We start from the raw sequence: 15854 nt of genomic DNA, 5'->3' as shown, positions 1-15854 counted from the left end.
ACAATTGACAGTGGATATGGCTCTGCCAACGAAGCTGGCGGTGGGGAAAACGCTGCTACATGACATTCTTGAGGACCTGGTTGGGCCTTCCACATCTGCAGAAGTGTCTTTCTTGTCCAGAGGCAAATCATCACCCAGATTTGACCAAATTGGGCGCCTGGGGAAGACGGTACGCTGTCAGGGAAAGTCTGTACATCAGGCAACTCAATAAGCGTGCTTCGTTGCCAGACTATTCATTGCAACCAACCAGATAATGAGGGGAATATATCCAAGACTTTGAACAGCTCTTGCAAAACTCGAGCAAGATGCATTGAAGGCGGGTTCAAGGTGTTTGCACTATTCCTTGATGCTGGTTTTATCTAGGTGTAGGGATGCCCCGTAGCAAAATACGCAAAAGCTCCCTCCATGGCTACACCATGGTTTCTCATCGGCAATCTTAGGACCATTGGTTAATGGTATATTCTAGATCCACGGCCGTTCAATGTATGATGTGTAGGAGTACTGAAGACTGGGAGTCGTTGGTCTATAGGAGAAGCGCAACATGAGGTCCATGGCTTCCCCAAAATGGATAGCAACTACTCTGTACAGTGTACAGGGTAACCCCTAAGAAAATATCCCTTCGTCTGTGGTTAGTTAGTGTTGTGGCTTTCAGTGCTTTTCAGGTGCGGCAATCAAATTACACCCTGTAGCAAGGGGAGAATTGCCTTTAAGAGTTAAGACAAGGGTGAGATTTGAGGAAAAGGAGAGATTCACCAGCTAAGTTTTTAGCACCCTGACATTTCAGTTACAGTGTTGCAGACAGGGTCATCCTAGAGGGAAGATGTATATGGGGTTCTCTGCACTCCGTACTCTGTGTTTTGTCTTTAGTAGTGAGAATTAAAGGCTGGGTTACAAACAGAGCGCACTCCAGAGTGCCTGTGATAAATTGTCACGCCGACCAAGGATCCGCAGAGCAACCATAATCTTACCACCACCGGTGGTTGGCCGGCGCCAAGCGACCGTACCACCACGATACTCGTCCCGATTCCTGTGGAAAAAGCCACGCCAGGATCAATAATTACCAGGTAGTCCAGAGCTGGACAAGAGAGTTTGGAAAAGAGGGAGCTCCTTCCATTCTTCCTTTCTCCCCGTCTAAGTCACTCTCCCCCAAGCGTGGTAATACGGCCTTGACCCGGATTTTTCGCTTGCTTGCCCTGGAACAGGCGTGATGAGCAAAAAGTAGACGTTGCGTGCCTGAGCTTATCTTAGTGAGGTTAAGGGGCGCAACGAAAGCTTCACAAGATGCGGTCACGGGGGATGGGACGAGATTCGGCATCACCCCACCAGCCAATCAAGGCACCGAGACCGTGGCGGCTCGATCCAAAGTTTCTCTTTGCTGGCACCAACAGATCGACAGGCACCTTTGACTCAGCAATGCGAGTGATGAAGTGAACGATTCGTCCCTATGCAAGGAATGTGCCACATCAATTGCGCCTTGGATAAAAAAAAAAATTTGCACCAGCAGGCGAATCAGAAGTTGGCATCGCCGGGATAAGCTGGCTGTGCTCGTACCGAAGGCTGTTCCAAATGTGAGGAATGTGTATTTCGGTACCTGACGCTAATCCCTACTAGGGAAATAACGGGGTGCCAAGCGGCGCGAAAAAGCGGTCATGACAGCTAGCGCTATGCCGCTTTTGGGTTGGGCTGAGACCAGGCTTTTCCTGGCCTGGCAGGCTCGTCGCCAAATTTGAAGCCTCATTTCCGATGTTGGCTGCTGCTGGCCCCTCTCCGCCTTTTCCAACTTTCTCTCCTTTTTAAAACCACCCGACCAGCGCTCATTCACACACCCACACTCTTTTTTGAAGCCTGATACCTTTTTGCTCTGAGATACGCTCACTCTTTTGCATCTCGACCTACTCTCCTTTCTTTGCGCTTTGAAACCGTCGTTCACTTAAATCTCTTACTCAGTCTCCGCCGATTTGTTTCAAATCGCGACAACAACTCCGTGTCTCTCTGTCGCAGTAGCGCCTATTCGTCTATCGAGCTGTCAGCGCCTCGGTCTCATTCTGAACTTCCTTTCCTACCGTTTATATTTCCATCGCGACGCGCGCAATTTCTTGCCCTGGGCTTCACCTTAAAGCCAGCTTCATAACACACAAGCACACAAGCACGCCTCCCAAGCCTCGCCCAACATGCGCTTCTTCGTGACTTTCTTCACCGCCCTCTTCTTCATGATCGGGTCTCAGTTAGTCGCCGCAGAGGAAACCGTCACCTCGACAAAAACCACCACTCAGACTCTGACTATGACCATCATTCACTCCGTCGGTGCTTCCACAACCGCCGCCACAAACGTCACCACAACCGTCGTGAGCCCCACCCCGTCTACCACCACGGCCGAAGAATCCGTTCAGTCATCCACAGCGACGGATGCTCCATCTGAAACCGGAAATGCTGCCGCTGCCGTTGTACCAAATAGTTTCTCTGCGATGGTGATGGCTGGATCGGTCGCGGCCCTCCTAGGCACCCTGCTATAAAGCGAAAACCTGCGCGTAACGCATGAGTCTGGTGGCCTCGGCTTGTGGCCGGTTTGAACATGCCGGGTTTCGTTGATGGCAGGAGCATCGGCTCCTTCTGCTGTCCTGCAGCGAATATATATTCTTGCCGCTGGTCGCCGGCCTTATCGATACCCAAAACCGTACTTCACTCTCGGCTCCGCCTGAGACTTTTCTTTCGCATGCGATACCCGTATAAATAAACTTCGAATGTTCCCGGGGCCCTTTTTATATGAAGCCATTTATTCTTATCATCTTATTCATTTAGCCCCTATACTCTTTCTGGCCCCCGGAGATCTTTATTTTTATTTTTATTTTTATTTTTTTTTTCGCTTGAAGGTAGGATTGATGTTTATGTTTATAAGACCTTCGACGACATTTCTTCTTAGGATATGATGGTGGAGTGCTTTCACGGCAGGTTCGGGGTTAGCTGGAGCATCGATGGGAACTTAGGACTGCTTCTTCACAGGCAACTGCTTTGGAGTGTTGACGCGCTGCAGCTCTGAAGAAGGCAAACCTGCTTAGTTTATCTCTTGTTGACCGAGCTGGTTGTCCAGTGGCAGGTACTCTTATTCTCCTTCTTGAGATAGTGCTTCATGGGTTAGCAGTTGTTAAAATTCCTTGGGGATGAAAGTATCTTCTTCTCTTTTCTTCTTTTTATGGCACATAACATTACATATTATCTGTTCTCAAAATTTTCCCTTCCTGTGTCATTGATCTATCAAAACCATAAGCATTGGGCTGTAGTGAACGTTGAGGGTGGGAGGTGCAGCAAACGATCCGTCCTCATTGTCTTCATCTGGTAGAGCCTGTCTAAGAACAACAGTCCAGATTGCAGTGAGAGCAAACACATCCCAATTCAAAGCCATGGGAATTGTATTGATGCAGACTCCAATGATCTGGCAAACAGAATAAGGAAATGATAACAAGTTACTGCTGGGACTGAACCGAAATGTTTTTCATCCCTGAGGGTTTGTTCATGCTGCCCAGTGATTACGTACACCTGTCCCTTGGCTACGGGCTTCAAATTGATATGCACAGATAGCTAACTCTTGGCATAGCTCATTCCCCTTGGAAACATCATATTTCCCGCGGCTATCTTTTTGAACCAACTGACTCCAGCTATCCTACTCCGTACGGATACTCACCTTTTGCCGTTGCATGCCTTCATAAATGGATCCAATTGGTGGGCTTGGTTACTTGTTTCGATCAAGTAATTCAACTTATAACAACCGGTCCCATAGCTCAGTTGGTTAGAGCGTGGTGCTAATAACGCCAAGGTCGCGAGTTCGACCCTCGTTGGGACCATTAGCAGTTACTTTTTTTTTTCCCCCCGTCTCGCCCTCTCGATCTGGTGAGAAACCTAGGAAAGCGACGCTTAGAAGAGCGCTAGGATTCGAGGTGCCCCCTGTCTCAGTTGTGTCTCGAGGTAAAAAAAAAAATGGTTACGCCACCCCAGAGCGTGACGTCGGTGGTATGAACGGATGTAGCCAGGAAATTTGACCCCGTGGTACTGCTTGCGGAGTACGGAGTAATATTGGTTGAAAGACAAAGAAACCCCTTCATGCATCAATATAGCCCTTACTGCTGCAACTTTTGCGAGCCAAGGAGAAACAAAGGCATTGTATGTACTTGAATTGCAGGTGATACAGAGCATACAAGGCAGCTGCAGCTAAATATCATACTGGGAAATAAGTATACTACGCTTCCGTTCCTGCATGAAGGAGTCAGGCGACGTACAACGAGCGACCCAGAGCAAGGATGCCGAAAGCCCGTAAGAGCAAAATAAAGTGCCGGCGAGAACATGCAGCCTTTGGCGTTGCCAGCACTTCGCTCTACGGAGTAACGAACTGAGATATGGGACCGCCCATTACTTTGCCTCCATCGGTGATGCCCAGCCAGACACATCGAACGATCTTTCTCCGCGCCAACTCTGACGCCTGCTGACAAATCACCGAGAAGCTTGGCCAAGGTCATGTGACTTCGCGCCGATGCACCAGACCCACCCGACGATGATTGGCCTGAGTCGCGTCATCGCGCAGCGAGAGAGTTCGAGGAGTAAACAGCCGCCTCACGTTGTCTCGACTCGACGGGAGAGGGTACGGTGGAAAATTGAGAAAGGGCTCACCTTTCGAAAGCAAGGCTGGAGGCAACGACAATGGATTCTGATCCCCCATTACCGTTTGCTCCTCGTGCTAAACGTACCTCTACCCCGCGAACCCTGGTCAATGCGCCTAGTGCCCCTTTCCCATTCGCCCATCGTACAACGGGATTCAACTTCGATGGACTCTCGGGGCCGCCTTCCAGCGACACTCCACTATTTTCTAGCGACGATTTTCAACCAGGTTTAGAGGATTACACGCCCGCGTTGACCTCGGCGCAAGAAGCGACTGGAGCGCCCTGCAATGGCCGGGGGGATGGAGGTGCGCGGAAGCGACGGTATCGTGGGACATGGTGGGGCGAAAAAGTCCAGTGTAGGAAGAAGAGGACGAGGACGGGATTTAAGAATAAGAGAGATATGGATAGCGGCGTGTGGATGATGAGTAGTGACGACTCTGCCGGTTTGTTAAGTTCGGATATTCTTGATGACGATGGGGAAGGAGGAAGGGGAAACGGACACGCGTATACACATGAGGATAATATTATGGACAGCCCGGTCACGCTGGACACCGTACAGCCTTCAACCGCGCTCAGAGGGGATAAGGCATCCAGAAAGTTTCTCAGGACAGATCGAGCGGCTGAAACCGAAGCGCAGAGACATGCGAGGTCTGCCATAGATCGCTGCTTAGAGGAAGGAAATGATAATGTGGACCTCTCGTAAGTTGAAGACTCCCGCTTTTTTTTTTTTTTTTTATCGGGGCACACGTTCTCACGCCTTGAACGATAGATACTTTAATCTCCAAAAGATTCCTCCGGGCACGTTCCAGCCCCTCATCCAATTAACAAAGGAACCCGCTCTGGAAAACGCCCCGACCTCTGAGGAAGGATATAGTCCCTTGGAACCTTTCCTCCGCCTATACCTCGCACAGAATTGTCTCACATTGCTCCCCAGAGAGATGTTCGATCTTCAAGGACTAATGGTCCTTAGCTTGCGTCAAAACGAGCTCAATGAAATCCCTGGCGCGATTCAAAAGCTAACTAACCTGCAAGATTTAAACCTTGCAGTTAATAGACTTGAACATCTCCCATGGGAATTACTCAGCCTTATGCAAAAAGGCGACTTGAAGCGATTAACTGTCCACCCGAATCCATTTATCCAGCTGGACGAGCTCAACATCGCCGAATGGTTCTGGGACATTGAAGAAGGAGACGCTCCTGTCACAGAAAGACTAAAACCTAATACCTATTCCGGCGATGCAAACCCGAAGGTGTGGCTCCCGATCCACATCGCAAACAGCCCGGTTAGCTACTTCGACATGGAAGGAAATCCGCTGAGTCACAGTGACACCCTACCGCCACCCAATCGCGCCCAATCCCTCCGTGAACTGTCCCTTCAAGCCTGTCTTCGCTCGCCGCAAGTTTCCCACTTTCTCGACCTCACGGCCCTTGATGCAGCGGAGGAAGAGCACCCCGATTTTCCGGCTTTCGTCGTGCGCCTCCTACGGCTTGCAAAACAGGTCAAGCTCACCGGCGACCGAACGTGCTCGGTATGTGCACGAACATATGTGGTCCCTCGAGCGGAATGGGTAGAATGGTGGGACTGTACGCCGTATGAAAATGGATCGAAGATTCCGAGGGTGGCTGGGCAGCGATTGTGGCCTCTACCTTTTTTAAGGCGGGGTTGTAGTTGGGCATGTGGGAGGGACATTCAAGACAAACAAACCTCAAACCAGAAAAATTGTTAAAAGAAATTTAGCGTCCGGCATAGAGCACAGAGAACTAGAATAAATAACCGTTATTGGGACGCATTGTATAACAAAAAAAAAACCAAAAGAATTGCTAGGAATGTAGCAAACCAAATCCAAACATGTTGGGATGTACTGGTCATAGAAAGTTAGGCGGAAAAAACCTTGGAAGTCTGATTTAGAAGCAAGCCTAGTATACTCGCAAAAAGACTGAACAACGAACATAGTCATTCTGAGAGAAACTGAGCTTCAAATACAAGGAAAGTTGTAATCATTGGCCAGTATTAAGAAAAATCATTGAACGGTCCTGATATCACGCCATCGCTCGAACACAATCGCTATGTTAGATAATTACCACAAACTCAAGGATTAATGAAAGGTAAAGCAATCACCAAAACCAATATATCAATCCTCTGCACCGTCACTCCTCGCCGGCGAGATCAGTCACGTCGTCCTCCACATCGTCCCTTACGACCACTTCAATCTCCTCCAGCCTCGGAGAGCCATGCATCTTATCCAACCAGGATAGCATGCTATCCCCTGCTCGCGGCATAATGCATTCCACATTGAGCGATTCTCCAGACGAGTAGCAGTTACATCCGAACCTGTACCTACCAGGAACGTGATGATGGAGCGGTTTGTCGGAGATCAGGTAAGCGCGGGCACGTGTGGAGACAAATTTGGCGAATTCAGACGGATGGAGGTGATTGATATCGTGCAGGGGATTGGTGAGGCAGATTGCTGAGATACGGGGCTGCCACGTTTGCCCTAAAGGAAAGGAATTAGCGAAGCGTTTTCAACTCGATTAGTGTAGCAAGAGGAAGGTCAGGTCATACAGTGTTCGGCCAGGTATCTGATCGCTCCAAGACCACCTTCTGCAAGCCCGATGATGTCTATTTTCGCGGTTTTGGGGACCATTTTTCCGAGGACCTCCTCAAATACGTATGTAATGTGTTCTTGCCAGTTTCCGTTCTCCGGAATCTTGTTGTGGTGGCTCATTTTCATGGGTGGGCTGACAGCATGTTGACGAGGGATGGCGTGCCATGTTGGCAGGGAGACTGCACGCTCTCCATTACAGTACCAAACCAGTTGCCCAGGGTTAGTTAGAATGAGGCCTGGCGCTGGGCTCGTCTCACGGTCCCTCTGGGTATCCTTGCTTTCTTCTGGATCTCCAATGACAGCTTTGGCAAAGTTGACGGCGGATCCAACATTGATGCCTTCGTCCCCTACAGTGCGGTAGGCCCAGATTCCGAGGTCTTGGACGGGTTCCCCAAAGACGACAATGACGCGCGATTGGATTTCTAGAGACGGAGTAACTAGAATTGGGACATGCTGTGACTTGGGAGATGCACCGATGGGCAGACGCAAGATCTCCAATCCCAGATTACGCAATCGCGAAAGGACAATCTCGCGGATGCAAGCTGTTTCAGCAACGCATTAGCACAATCAGAACCCCCAGATCAGAGAGGTATTCAGGCCTAGTTTACCATTCATAGATTCTTTCTGCATCTCATTATATCGATCATTGGCGTTGATCCTGTAGAGAAACTTCTGCTCAGGGTCGATAATCATCCTAATCTGGTCATTATCATTAATGAAGTAGCTGTATCATAATGTCCGATGTTAGTATGGATCCATATCATGAACACCCTTGTGAAAGAAGAAAGGCAAGCCAAGGCGACCACGACGCACCCAAGCTGCTTCAGATCAGTTGGGAAGACAACATCTCCCGGCAGTGACTCTTTTCTGAAAACAAACATAATGGCACGTTTGATTCTGCTGTGGATGGAGTCAAGAAAGGGACGAAGTAATCTAGAATCAACAGTTGAAGCTAGAAAGGAAAAAGGAGCAAGGAAGAGAGAGTGCAAGTTGGGGTTCAAGTTCACCATGGGGATTATATATATGTGAACTATTTCTGACTGGAAACAAAGGAAAAGTCAGGGGAAGTTAAATGAGTGAATGGTAAGCCTGCAGTAACCCTCGAGCTCGCTCAGATTACAGGTTGGAATGAATGTGTTGGATTGCAGCTCATCGTCTCAACGCAGCAGAAGTAAGGCTCTGTAAAATTGCCCTCAAGACATGAAGCAACAGCTAAAGAGGGAGTGAATGACTATATATATCACTTCACATGCTCAAGATCAGCAATGTTTATGTACGGAGTATTTTGGATATCTTTAGTCACAATCTCACAGCCTCTGATAATAATGGTGATGCCTGGTGGTTGGCTGCGTTGATTAGCTGAATGACACTGTTTCACTTTTGTAAGCTTGAGTTGGCAGTTCACTCTGATGACCAACCCAGTCAGCAAAAGCAACTGTTTCCCCCTGATTCAAAAACTATTTCTTCCAGCCTTGCAAACACAGAATGAGGAAATTCTGAGGCCTGCCAAAGAATTCTGGTACCATGGAATCTGCTCACCGAGAATTTGTGTAAGAAATACAGAGTACAGAGTATGGAGTCGTGAAGTATCTAGTTAAACAGCGCCGAAGCACTCATGGCCACAAGCTCTCACTCCAGGGCCACCAAAAACGGGCTCCATTCCACCTCGATCACCTTTGTCGCCCGCAATTGATCGCCCGGCTCACTGGCTAGCGATCATAGCCCCTTTAAAGGCCGGCCATCTACTGCGGTGGACAGTATACCTCGTCCAAGTCCTGTCCTTCTACACACGAGAGAGCTCCCGCCCTGTTCTTTGATGCCCTCCTTGTTCTCATGGCCCTCACTGCTAGTGTCTTCAGTGCTAGCTTCAGAACGCCAGACTGGGAGGGGCGCCGTCCGCCAAACCGGCCGCGGCGAGGCAAATTGAAATTCTATACGGAGTCCGGAGTACTCCGTACGGACGATATATTCTGCAATCTTTTTGTATCTCTTTCCATGCATATGTTAACATGCAATCAATTCACAAAATTGAGCACAACTTAGTAGAATATAATTAGTATGCCACTTCATTTAAACATTTTGGGTTGAATCTTTAATCTATCTTTATTTTTATTTTGTCCAATCAACCTGCTGTTCCACGCAAGAAGTTATCAACCATTGATAGAGTATTATTTAAAATGCAGAGTAGCTTAAATCCAAGTTTGTATATTGTTTGACTCAATACTTTACTTTCTCTTTCTCTTTTCTTTCAGACTAGAGGGTTCTGGGTTGATTTGCCAGGCGCGTCCGTTTGCTGAGCTTGAAGTGGAGATACATTGTCCGCACAACTGCTGCAGCGCTTCTCATTGAGTTACGTGCTTCTAATCCATTTGAATCATCGGAGCACTTGGTTTTGGCCATTGCGAGATCGATCCCTAAGCCTCCAGGTTTACCCACAGTTTTCAAAAGTTTAAATCCTTTCGCCTGGCTGGGGATTGATCTATCGGGCCGTGCTCTGTACTTGGTCAAAGGAAAGGAAGTTGGACGAAGAAGCTTTCGGAAGAGCCACAAAGGAATATATAGCATTATTCCTTTCATATACTGTACATAGTATACATATGATCCAAAACGCCTAAGTCCATGGAAAGAGAAGATGCAGGAATCCGCTTAAAGATGGCCAAAACCGCACCATCCCAAAAAATCACCAGCTTGCCTTTTTGACTCCCGGAAGTTCTCCCGCTAGCGCTTGTTCTCTGAATTGATACTGTGGAAAAGAGAAGAGAGTCAGTGAAATTGACCGAAGCTCCGCGGAAAACGAAAAGGGACCTCCTTCCGATAGCTCTTGGCTAGGAGGCATAGAATAATGCAAAAGGACCATCACACGTACTCTCGCCAGTTTGAAATCCCTAAATACTGCCCTCGCTATTCCACCAGCAATACATCGGTTTTTGATTTGCGTCGGTCGAGTATAGCAGTGCATTTGTGAGAGTTGGAGTTGTGCTTGGGCGCGGACACGCATAGGAAGAGAGGTATTCCGGACAAGATAGCGGAGAGCTTGTCTTAATTAATCCAGATAAGTTAGCAAAGAGTGTGAGGTGCGTAGAATATTTTGCGTCAGAGCATGGGAAAAGGGAGTACCTTTCGGGTTCAAATTCTTTGAAGACTTTCCGCTTTGTATGGTCGCGGATCACCTTGGATGTGATAAAACCGGAAATGTCCAGCCGCTTCGCACGGAATTGAGACATGATGAGACGGGATCTCTTCACTTTTTTACCTGTCTTTTGCTGAAGAGATTCAACTTTGATAGTTAACTTATCCAAAAGTTGCCCCAAGGCTTATATAAGCAAAAGCGTACTGTGGGGAAATATAGACATAAAATTAGAAATTGTTCTATACTACAGCCAGATCAAACACAAGTCGCCCGGCCGGAGATCGACTTTATCTACGCACGTTTACCCCAAGGCGAGTCGTCATATCCAGGCATTTTTAGACGTAGAGACTTCTTTCAGGACCTGGTTTCTTGCACTGTGGCAGGGTGCTTTCTTGGCACCTCAACGAAAGCCTCAACATAGGGAAGTAAAAGAGTCTATCTGCAAGAAGTATTCCGTACATTCAATCGGAAACGGGGCTTAGAGCTTTCAATAGAAGTATTCTATAATCAATGTACAAAGGTCTCCGGCCGAGCTTTCCCATTCAACCCCCATGATTGCCGCGGTCTATATCTCGGTCGCAGGCATGCTTTTTATCATCATCTCAAAGTTTAATGCTTCTCCGCAGCACTGACGCGCCTGTTAGGGTTTCGTGGGTCATTTCTGAATTCCTCGGCTGTAATAGTGTGTTAGTTAATGCACGATATAAGATAGATAGTCATTTCCAGGCGGAAAGGCGAATGTGACAATGCACGATATAAAAAAGGTTGTAGAGGGGAAGATGCTCACAGTTCACCATGGCGTTCTGGAGGGAATTGACGCCGTAGAGGATGACGAATGCTACCGGCCACACGTTAGCATTCAAATTGACACTCTCCCACACCGCCCCATCGGCTGAAGCAATCCATCACATTATAATAATCGATTCAAAAGAGGGTTATGCTATGGGGGCGGAACATACAGGCGGCGATGAAAGGAGCGAGTGGGCGGGCTATCGCGAGAAACTCCGGTCAGCGCAAAGTCCACCAATCGATTCTTCGTTAATACAGTTCGAACTCACCGATAGGCACCGGGTACTTCTTCCAGGGAAAGGGCATTTTGGCTGTTGTGTAGGGTAGCGAGAACGGTTGCGGAATTGCGAGGACGAGGAGAGACCGTTGGCTTGGTTGTTGTCGTCGATGGGCTTTTGGGAGTTGCGGGTTGATTTCGGCTCATTTTGCCCCAAGTCACGTGAACTCGTCGCCAGTGGGCAGACCATCCATGTACGTCCCATGTATGTAAACAATGAACCCCCCCGGCGGACCGAGAAACTCAAGAGCCACGACGGTCGAGATGGCGGCTTCACTATCCTCCTCCGTGGCATCCCTGAAATCATCGCTGCAATTGCTAGAATCATCTATTGATGTCCTGGACAATGGCGTCAACGACTTTCCCCGCCTCTGCAAAATACTCCAGTCGACGAGAGTGAGTTTCCAGCACACCACAGCAGCATACAATTTGAAATAACCACAGCTTTGAGTAACTCGATCTAACGATCACTTCCAGCATTTTGAACTCCTGCCGGAACCTACTTTACAAGAAGCTCAAAAGGCTATCCTCGACGAAATCACCCCCAGCATCGCTCACTTGCTACGCCTTTCGGGGAACCATATTGACAAACTCGCCCGACGCGAAGAAGCTCTGAAGGCTAAATGTGAACTGCAGGAAGGCAGGTTGTCTCGCGACTCAAGGCCGTCTTCTCGTGTCGGTGGTCATGCCGATGGAAAGACCGAACCCAGCGGCTTACGTGCTGCGAGCAGTGCTCGAGCGGCTGAACTGCGGAAGCTGGTGCAAAAGAAAGAACGACTAAAGTATGCCGTGGAGAGACTGGAGTTGCAGTCACGACAGAGGGAAAGACAACTGAGGAAGAGCATGGCGGCACAGTGAAGGACCGGCAGACAATGCTTGAACCTTTTGCAACTAGGTTCAAGTTTTTTTTTTTTTTGAACTAATATGCTTTTCCACAGAAGGAAAAGCGAAAACGAGGTCATAGGACCTTTACCTGGGCCCCAATCGACATTCTACGCTGCCCTTAAATGATCAAGTGGGAGACTTTGATAATTCTCGTTGGTAGCAATGGAGGTATCGAGAGCCGATATTCCCAGACCCGAACCAAGACCCAAACTATCAAATTGATCTTCAACAATAACGACGTCAATTCCGACATCAAATAAACCAATAAAAAGCTACAGGACTTAATCGTTATGTTCTACGGATGCCAAGGCGATCCGTTTTGGTGATACTCTTGAAGCTATCAAATGAGGGAAACTGTTTAGAATGGACAAGGTCAAAATGGGCGGAAAGTCGTCGTATTCTCTAACAGCGTATCGGAGGCCGCTAAATGCAACTTGAATTTGCTGTATATGGAACTCTGCGCTGGCTCTATGCAGCCGAATTCTATGCCCATCCATGGTCAGGGCCAATCAGGCAAGCTGCAAACACTTCAAGGTAACATTTACTTACCAAGAAGAATGAAAATGGGCGGTACCCATGGTATCAGATGATTCATTTGACTGGAATATTCCTGCACATCTTTCAAGTCTCGATTGGAGGATAGTTCCCTCAATACCTATGTTGACGAAGATGACGAAGTAAAATAAGTGGAATTATGTATATGGTACTCCGTCCATGATCTCGCTATTAATACAAACGCTGAAAATATATTTTACTCGTGAACAGAACCCAAAGTATAATATCCAGTGCATGTTCACAACATCCATCACCATCTCGCCTACCTCTTGGAACGCCATGTCGCGATGCACATTCAAATAGCCGAGCAACAAGCACATCTCTAAGTCTCCGAAAAAGACTTGCTATATTTCTCCCGAAGTTTTCGCGCCCTCCTTTTCTCCATCTTTTTTATCCAGGTCGGCACTGTCACGTCAGATGGTCGGCGCTTGGGCTTCATATCCCGCGCATTGTCCTGATCCTCGCTGATCCTCTTGTTTTTGCCCCCTTTGGCGCCCCGCTCGTTGAACTTCTCCATTATCCTCTCAAAATCAGGAATGTCAAATCCATCTTCGTCCATGATTCCGAGTTCATCATCGACGTCGTCCTTGTTATTCTTTGATTTGCTCGCTTCCTTTTTAGTCTTGATAACCGATTTTTTCGCAGTCCCTAGCTTCAAGGCGCGTGTCATTCGTGTCTTAGCACCTAGGGCCCAGAGATCCCCCCACTTGGACTTGCGAGCGTCGCGATATGCTTGTTTGCTAAACGAGCGAGGGACAACCCAGCGTTCGATTTTACCGGCGGGCGTACACACGTCCATTACCACATGTCCTTTGCGTTTTATCGGGGGAAGAATGAGTCGGGGAAGGGAGAGAGTGTTGACCTGTGGGGTTGTAGATTCATTCATTTCACTCAGCTCTTGGATTTCAAAGTGGCCTGCGTTATCCACAGAAGCTTCATAACCGGAGAAAGCAGCATCGGCGGCACTGGGCCCCTGTATTATACCTTGATTCTCGCGTTGGTCAACTCCTCTCTGGACGACGAGATAGCTGAATTCAACGTCCTCATGATTTTTGCCAATGGCTCCTGAAATTTTCTGGAGAAAATCTGGGCGGATATAACGTTGACTGAAATGACAATAATCCCTCTTCGGGACATGCACATCTGGACCAACGTACATCGGGCATTTGGAATGGTTTGTACATGGAGCAACAATCATGCCTTTTTCCTTTTGTACGATTGCCTCATCGCCAGGAGATTCTAGGACATTCTCATATTGGGTAGATCCGGGGGAAGCGATCAACCTCTCTAAAATCATTTCCCGAGCGCCTCCAATGACATCAAACCCTCGTTGGATACCCTTTTCCGCCAAAACAAGAATACCGCCATTCGGATTCAATAAGGACCAAAGATTCAGAACATATTCCTTGCGCATATAAGGTTCTTGGAAATGCATCAATGTATGCGGTGCGATGATCACATCAAACTGCTTCCGTTTTGGCGGCAAGGCATCCGTATCGATGACCGACTTATCTCTCAAGTGCAAATAATCCGGCAGGCGTGGGATAAATGTCGTATTGTCGAGAAGCTTGCTGGTCCGATGTCGCAATGAATCGGATCCAACCACAACCGTGGCTTTTCCCTGAGGAGCTTGGGATTCTGAAGGGTGGTCAGGGTACATCAGCGACCACTCTGCTTTGAGTATGTCTCTCCATGCCAAAATACCAGCTCCACCCGCCCCAGCGTCGAGTACTGTCGGGCCTCCCTCTTTATATATCAGATCGCGTAACCATTTAGTCCCTAGTCTCTTTCGGACTTCCGTCAATATACTTAAAGTGGTCGCGTACATGCCAGGATACAGAACAGCAAGAAAGAGGCTAGCTTCAATTCCAGACATGATGCGTTGTGATGGAGAAGAGGTGATAGGCTCTTGAGGGGTGCGTTTGGTGGTAGTGGTGGATTTTGATAAACAAGGCATGAATAGGTTATGCGCAGCCTCGCTGATATGTTTCGGGCTGTGATGTGAAAGTAAATCCCTGATAGGTTTCGTAAAGGTATCTGTTGGCATGTACACTGTAGAAGGGTACGTCCTAAACTCGGCAGCGGCGGTCAAAGGGTGTGCACGAGGCTGTGCGTTTCCATACGAATAGTCATTTGGAGGAAACTCGGTAATTACATCCCCTTCAAGTTGTTTCGCAACCTCATACATCCGTCTTTCAAGTTCCTCCGGGCTATCAACGGGAAAGATGTCACTTGGTTGTGCGTTTTCCTCCCCGGTCGGGTCTACGAGCTCAGACTCCAGGTCCACTTCGACAAATTCACCTTCGCTGTTCTGCCGAAAAAGCGTGTTTCCCGCTTCCTCCGGAGGTTGAGGCTCACTCTCCGACAAAGTTGCTGGCTCTCCATATAGCCGTGTATATAGGGTCATCTCTTCCTCATTTAATTCGCCCTCCGGAAGGGAATTTCCATATTGCTGCCTTGCGAGCCTGACTCTTTCACCTAAGGTCTCTTGATTCAGATGGCCCAGGATATCGACAAACTCATCCGTTAAGCGCAGTTCAAAAAGGTGGCCAAGTTCGGGAAACCTGATTAGCATCCCTAGGTCATGTACATCCTCCAAGAGGTCGTAGTGGTGGGCATGTATCCTATCGAGCAATGCGAACACGGCGGCTTTCTTGGAGGGGGCATGGTCCGAGGAAGGGGAGGAGAAAAAGCGTTGACTATGACAGCTTCCGACGTGCCGCCCATTCTGTGACCCTAAAGCTAATAATGATACTCTGGAGAGCCAGCTATGTGAACGGAGGACTCTCGGCACCCCAAGCCGCGATTGTAGAGAGCGTAGCGCAGGGCTTCTCACCAAGCTGAACGAGCAACGGGCAAGGGCACGAAAGAGATCTGGAGAACAAGCCGTGCAGACTCTCCGGCTAGAAAGCATAGTTTAGCGAAGGGCGCGTCGAATGTCTCCAGAGGATGTCACCCTTAGC

General features: G+C 48.4%; 7 protein-coding genes and 1 non-coding gene across 8 annotated transcripts; 4 read left to right on the top strand and 4 right to left on the bottom strand.

Moving 5' to 3' along the window:
- Positions 1–2171: 2171 nt before the first annotated feature.
- On the top strand, positions 2172–2513 carry CIMG_01838 (uncharacterized protein; the record flags this gene model as incomplete). The annotated part of the gene is made up of 1 exon (XM_001248066.1): positions 2172–2513. One exon carries the CDS (start codon positions 2172–2174, stop codon positions 2511–2513), a length of 342 nt encoding a protein of 113 aa, XP_001248067.1.
- A 1252-nt stretch (positions 2514–3765) lies between these two features.
- On the top strand, positions 3766–3839 carry CIMG_15024. Its single transcript has one exon. It is a non-coding gene; the product is annotated as a tRNA-Ile (tRNA).
- Positions 3840–4644: 805 nt separating this feature from the next.
- On the top strand, positions 4645–6458 carry CIMG_01839 (leucine Rich Repeat domain-containing protein). Its single transcript, XM_001248067.2, has 2 exons — positions 4645–5348; positions 5419–6458. The coding sequence occupies exons 1-2, from the start codon at positions 4690–4692 to the stop codon at positions 6374–6376; spliced, it is 1617 nt and encodes a 538-aa protein (XP_001248068.1). The 5' UTR covers positions 4645–4689; the 3' UTR covers positions 6377–6458.
- Positions 6459–6537: 79 nt separating this feature from the next.
- Positions 6538–8553, bottom strand: CIMG_01840 (uncharacterized protein). The gene is made up of 4 exons (XM_001248068.2): positions 8069–8553; positions 7864–7979; positions 7213–7797; positions 6538–7144 (listed from the first exon to the last, which is right to left on the bottom strand). Exons 1-4 carry the CDS (start codon positions 8263–8265, stop codon positions 6798–6800), a joined length of 1245 nt encoding a protein of 414 aa, XP_001248069.1. The 5' UTR covers positions 8266–8553; the 3' UTR covers positions 6538–6797.
- An 888-nt stretch (positions 8554–9441) lies between these two features.
- Positions 9442–10524, bottom strand: CIMG_01841 (mitochondrial 37S ribosomal protein MRP2). The gene is made up of 3 exons (XM_001248069.2): positions 10373–10524; positions 10122–10293; positions 9442–9998 (listed from the first exon to the last, which is right to left on the bottom strand). Exons 1-3 carry the CDS (start codon positions 10477–10479, stop codon positions 9936–9938), a joined length of 342 nt encoding a protein of 113 aa, XP_001248070.1. The 5' UTR covers positions 10480–10524; the 3' UTR covers positions 9442–9935.
- A 270-nt stretch (positions 10525–10794) lies between these two features.
- On the bottom strand, positions 10795–11540 carry CIMG_01842 (F-type H+-transporting ATPase subunit J). The gene is made up of 4 exons (XM_001248070.2): positions 11444–11540; positions 11345–11374; positions 11173–11223; positions 10795–11059 (listed from the first exon to the last, which is right to left on the bottom strand). Exons 1-4 carry the CDS (start codon positions 11478–11480, stop codon positions 10995–10997), a joined length of 183 nt encoding a protein of 60 aa, XP_001248071.1. The 5' UTR covers positions 11481–11540; the 3' UTR covers positions 10795–10994.
- Positions 11541–11693: 153 nt separating this feature from the next.
- CIMG_01843 (mitotic spindle biogenesis protein Spc19) lies at positions 11694–13098 on the top strand. Its single transcript, XM_001248071.2, has 2 exons — positions 11694–11847; positions 11929–13098. The coding sequence occupies exons 1-2, from the start codon at positions 11716–11718 to the stop codon at positions 12307–12309; spliced, it is 513 nt and encodes a 170-aa protein (XP_001248072.2). The 5' UTR covers positions 11694–11715; the 3' UTR covers positions 12310–13098.
- Positions 13036–15845, bottom strand: CIMG_01844 (37S ribosomal protein Rsm22). The gene has a single exon (XM_001248072.2). The coding sequence runs from the start codon at positions 15803–15805 to the stop codon at positions 13214–13216; it is 2592 nt and encodes an 863-aa protein (XP_001248073.2). The 5' UTR covers positions 15806–15845; the 3' UTR covers positions 13036–13213.
- Between the last annotated feature and the right edge of the window lie 9 nt (positions 15846–15854).

The sequence above is a fragment of the Coccidioides immitis genome (genome assembly GCF_000149335.2).
Source record: "Coccidioides immitis RS genomic scaffold supercont3.1, whole genome shotgun sequence".
Classification (NCBI taxonomy): Eukaryota; Fungi; Ascomycota; class Eurotiomycetes; order Onygenales; family Onygenaceae; genus Coccidioides; species Coccidioides immitis.
Note: the sequence above shows the minus strand (reverse complement) of the source record. Positions and strands in the feature narration are given on the sequence as shown.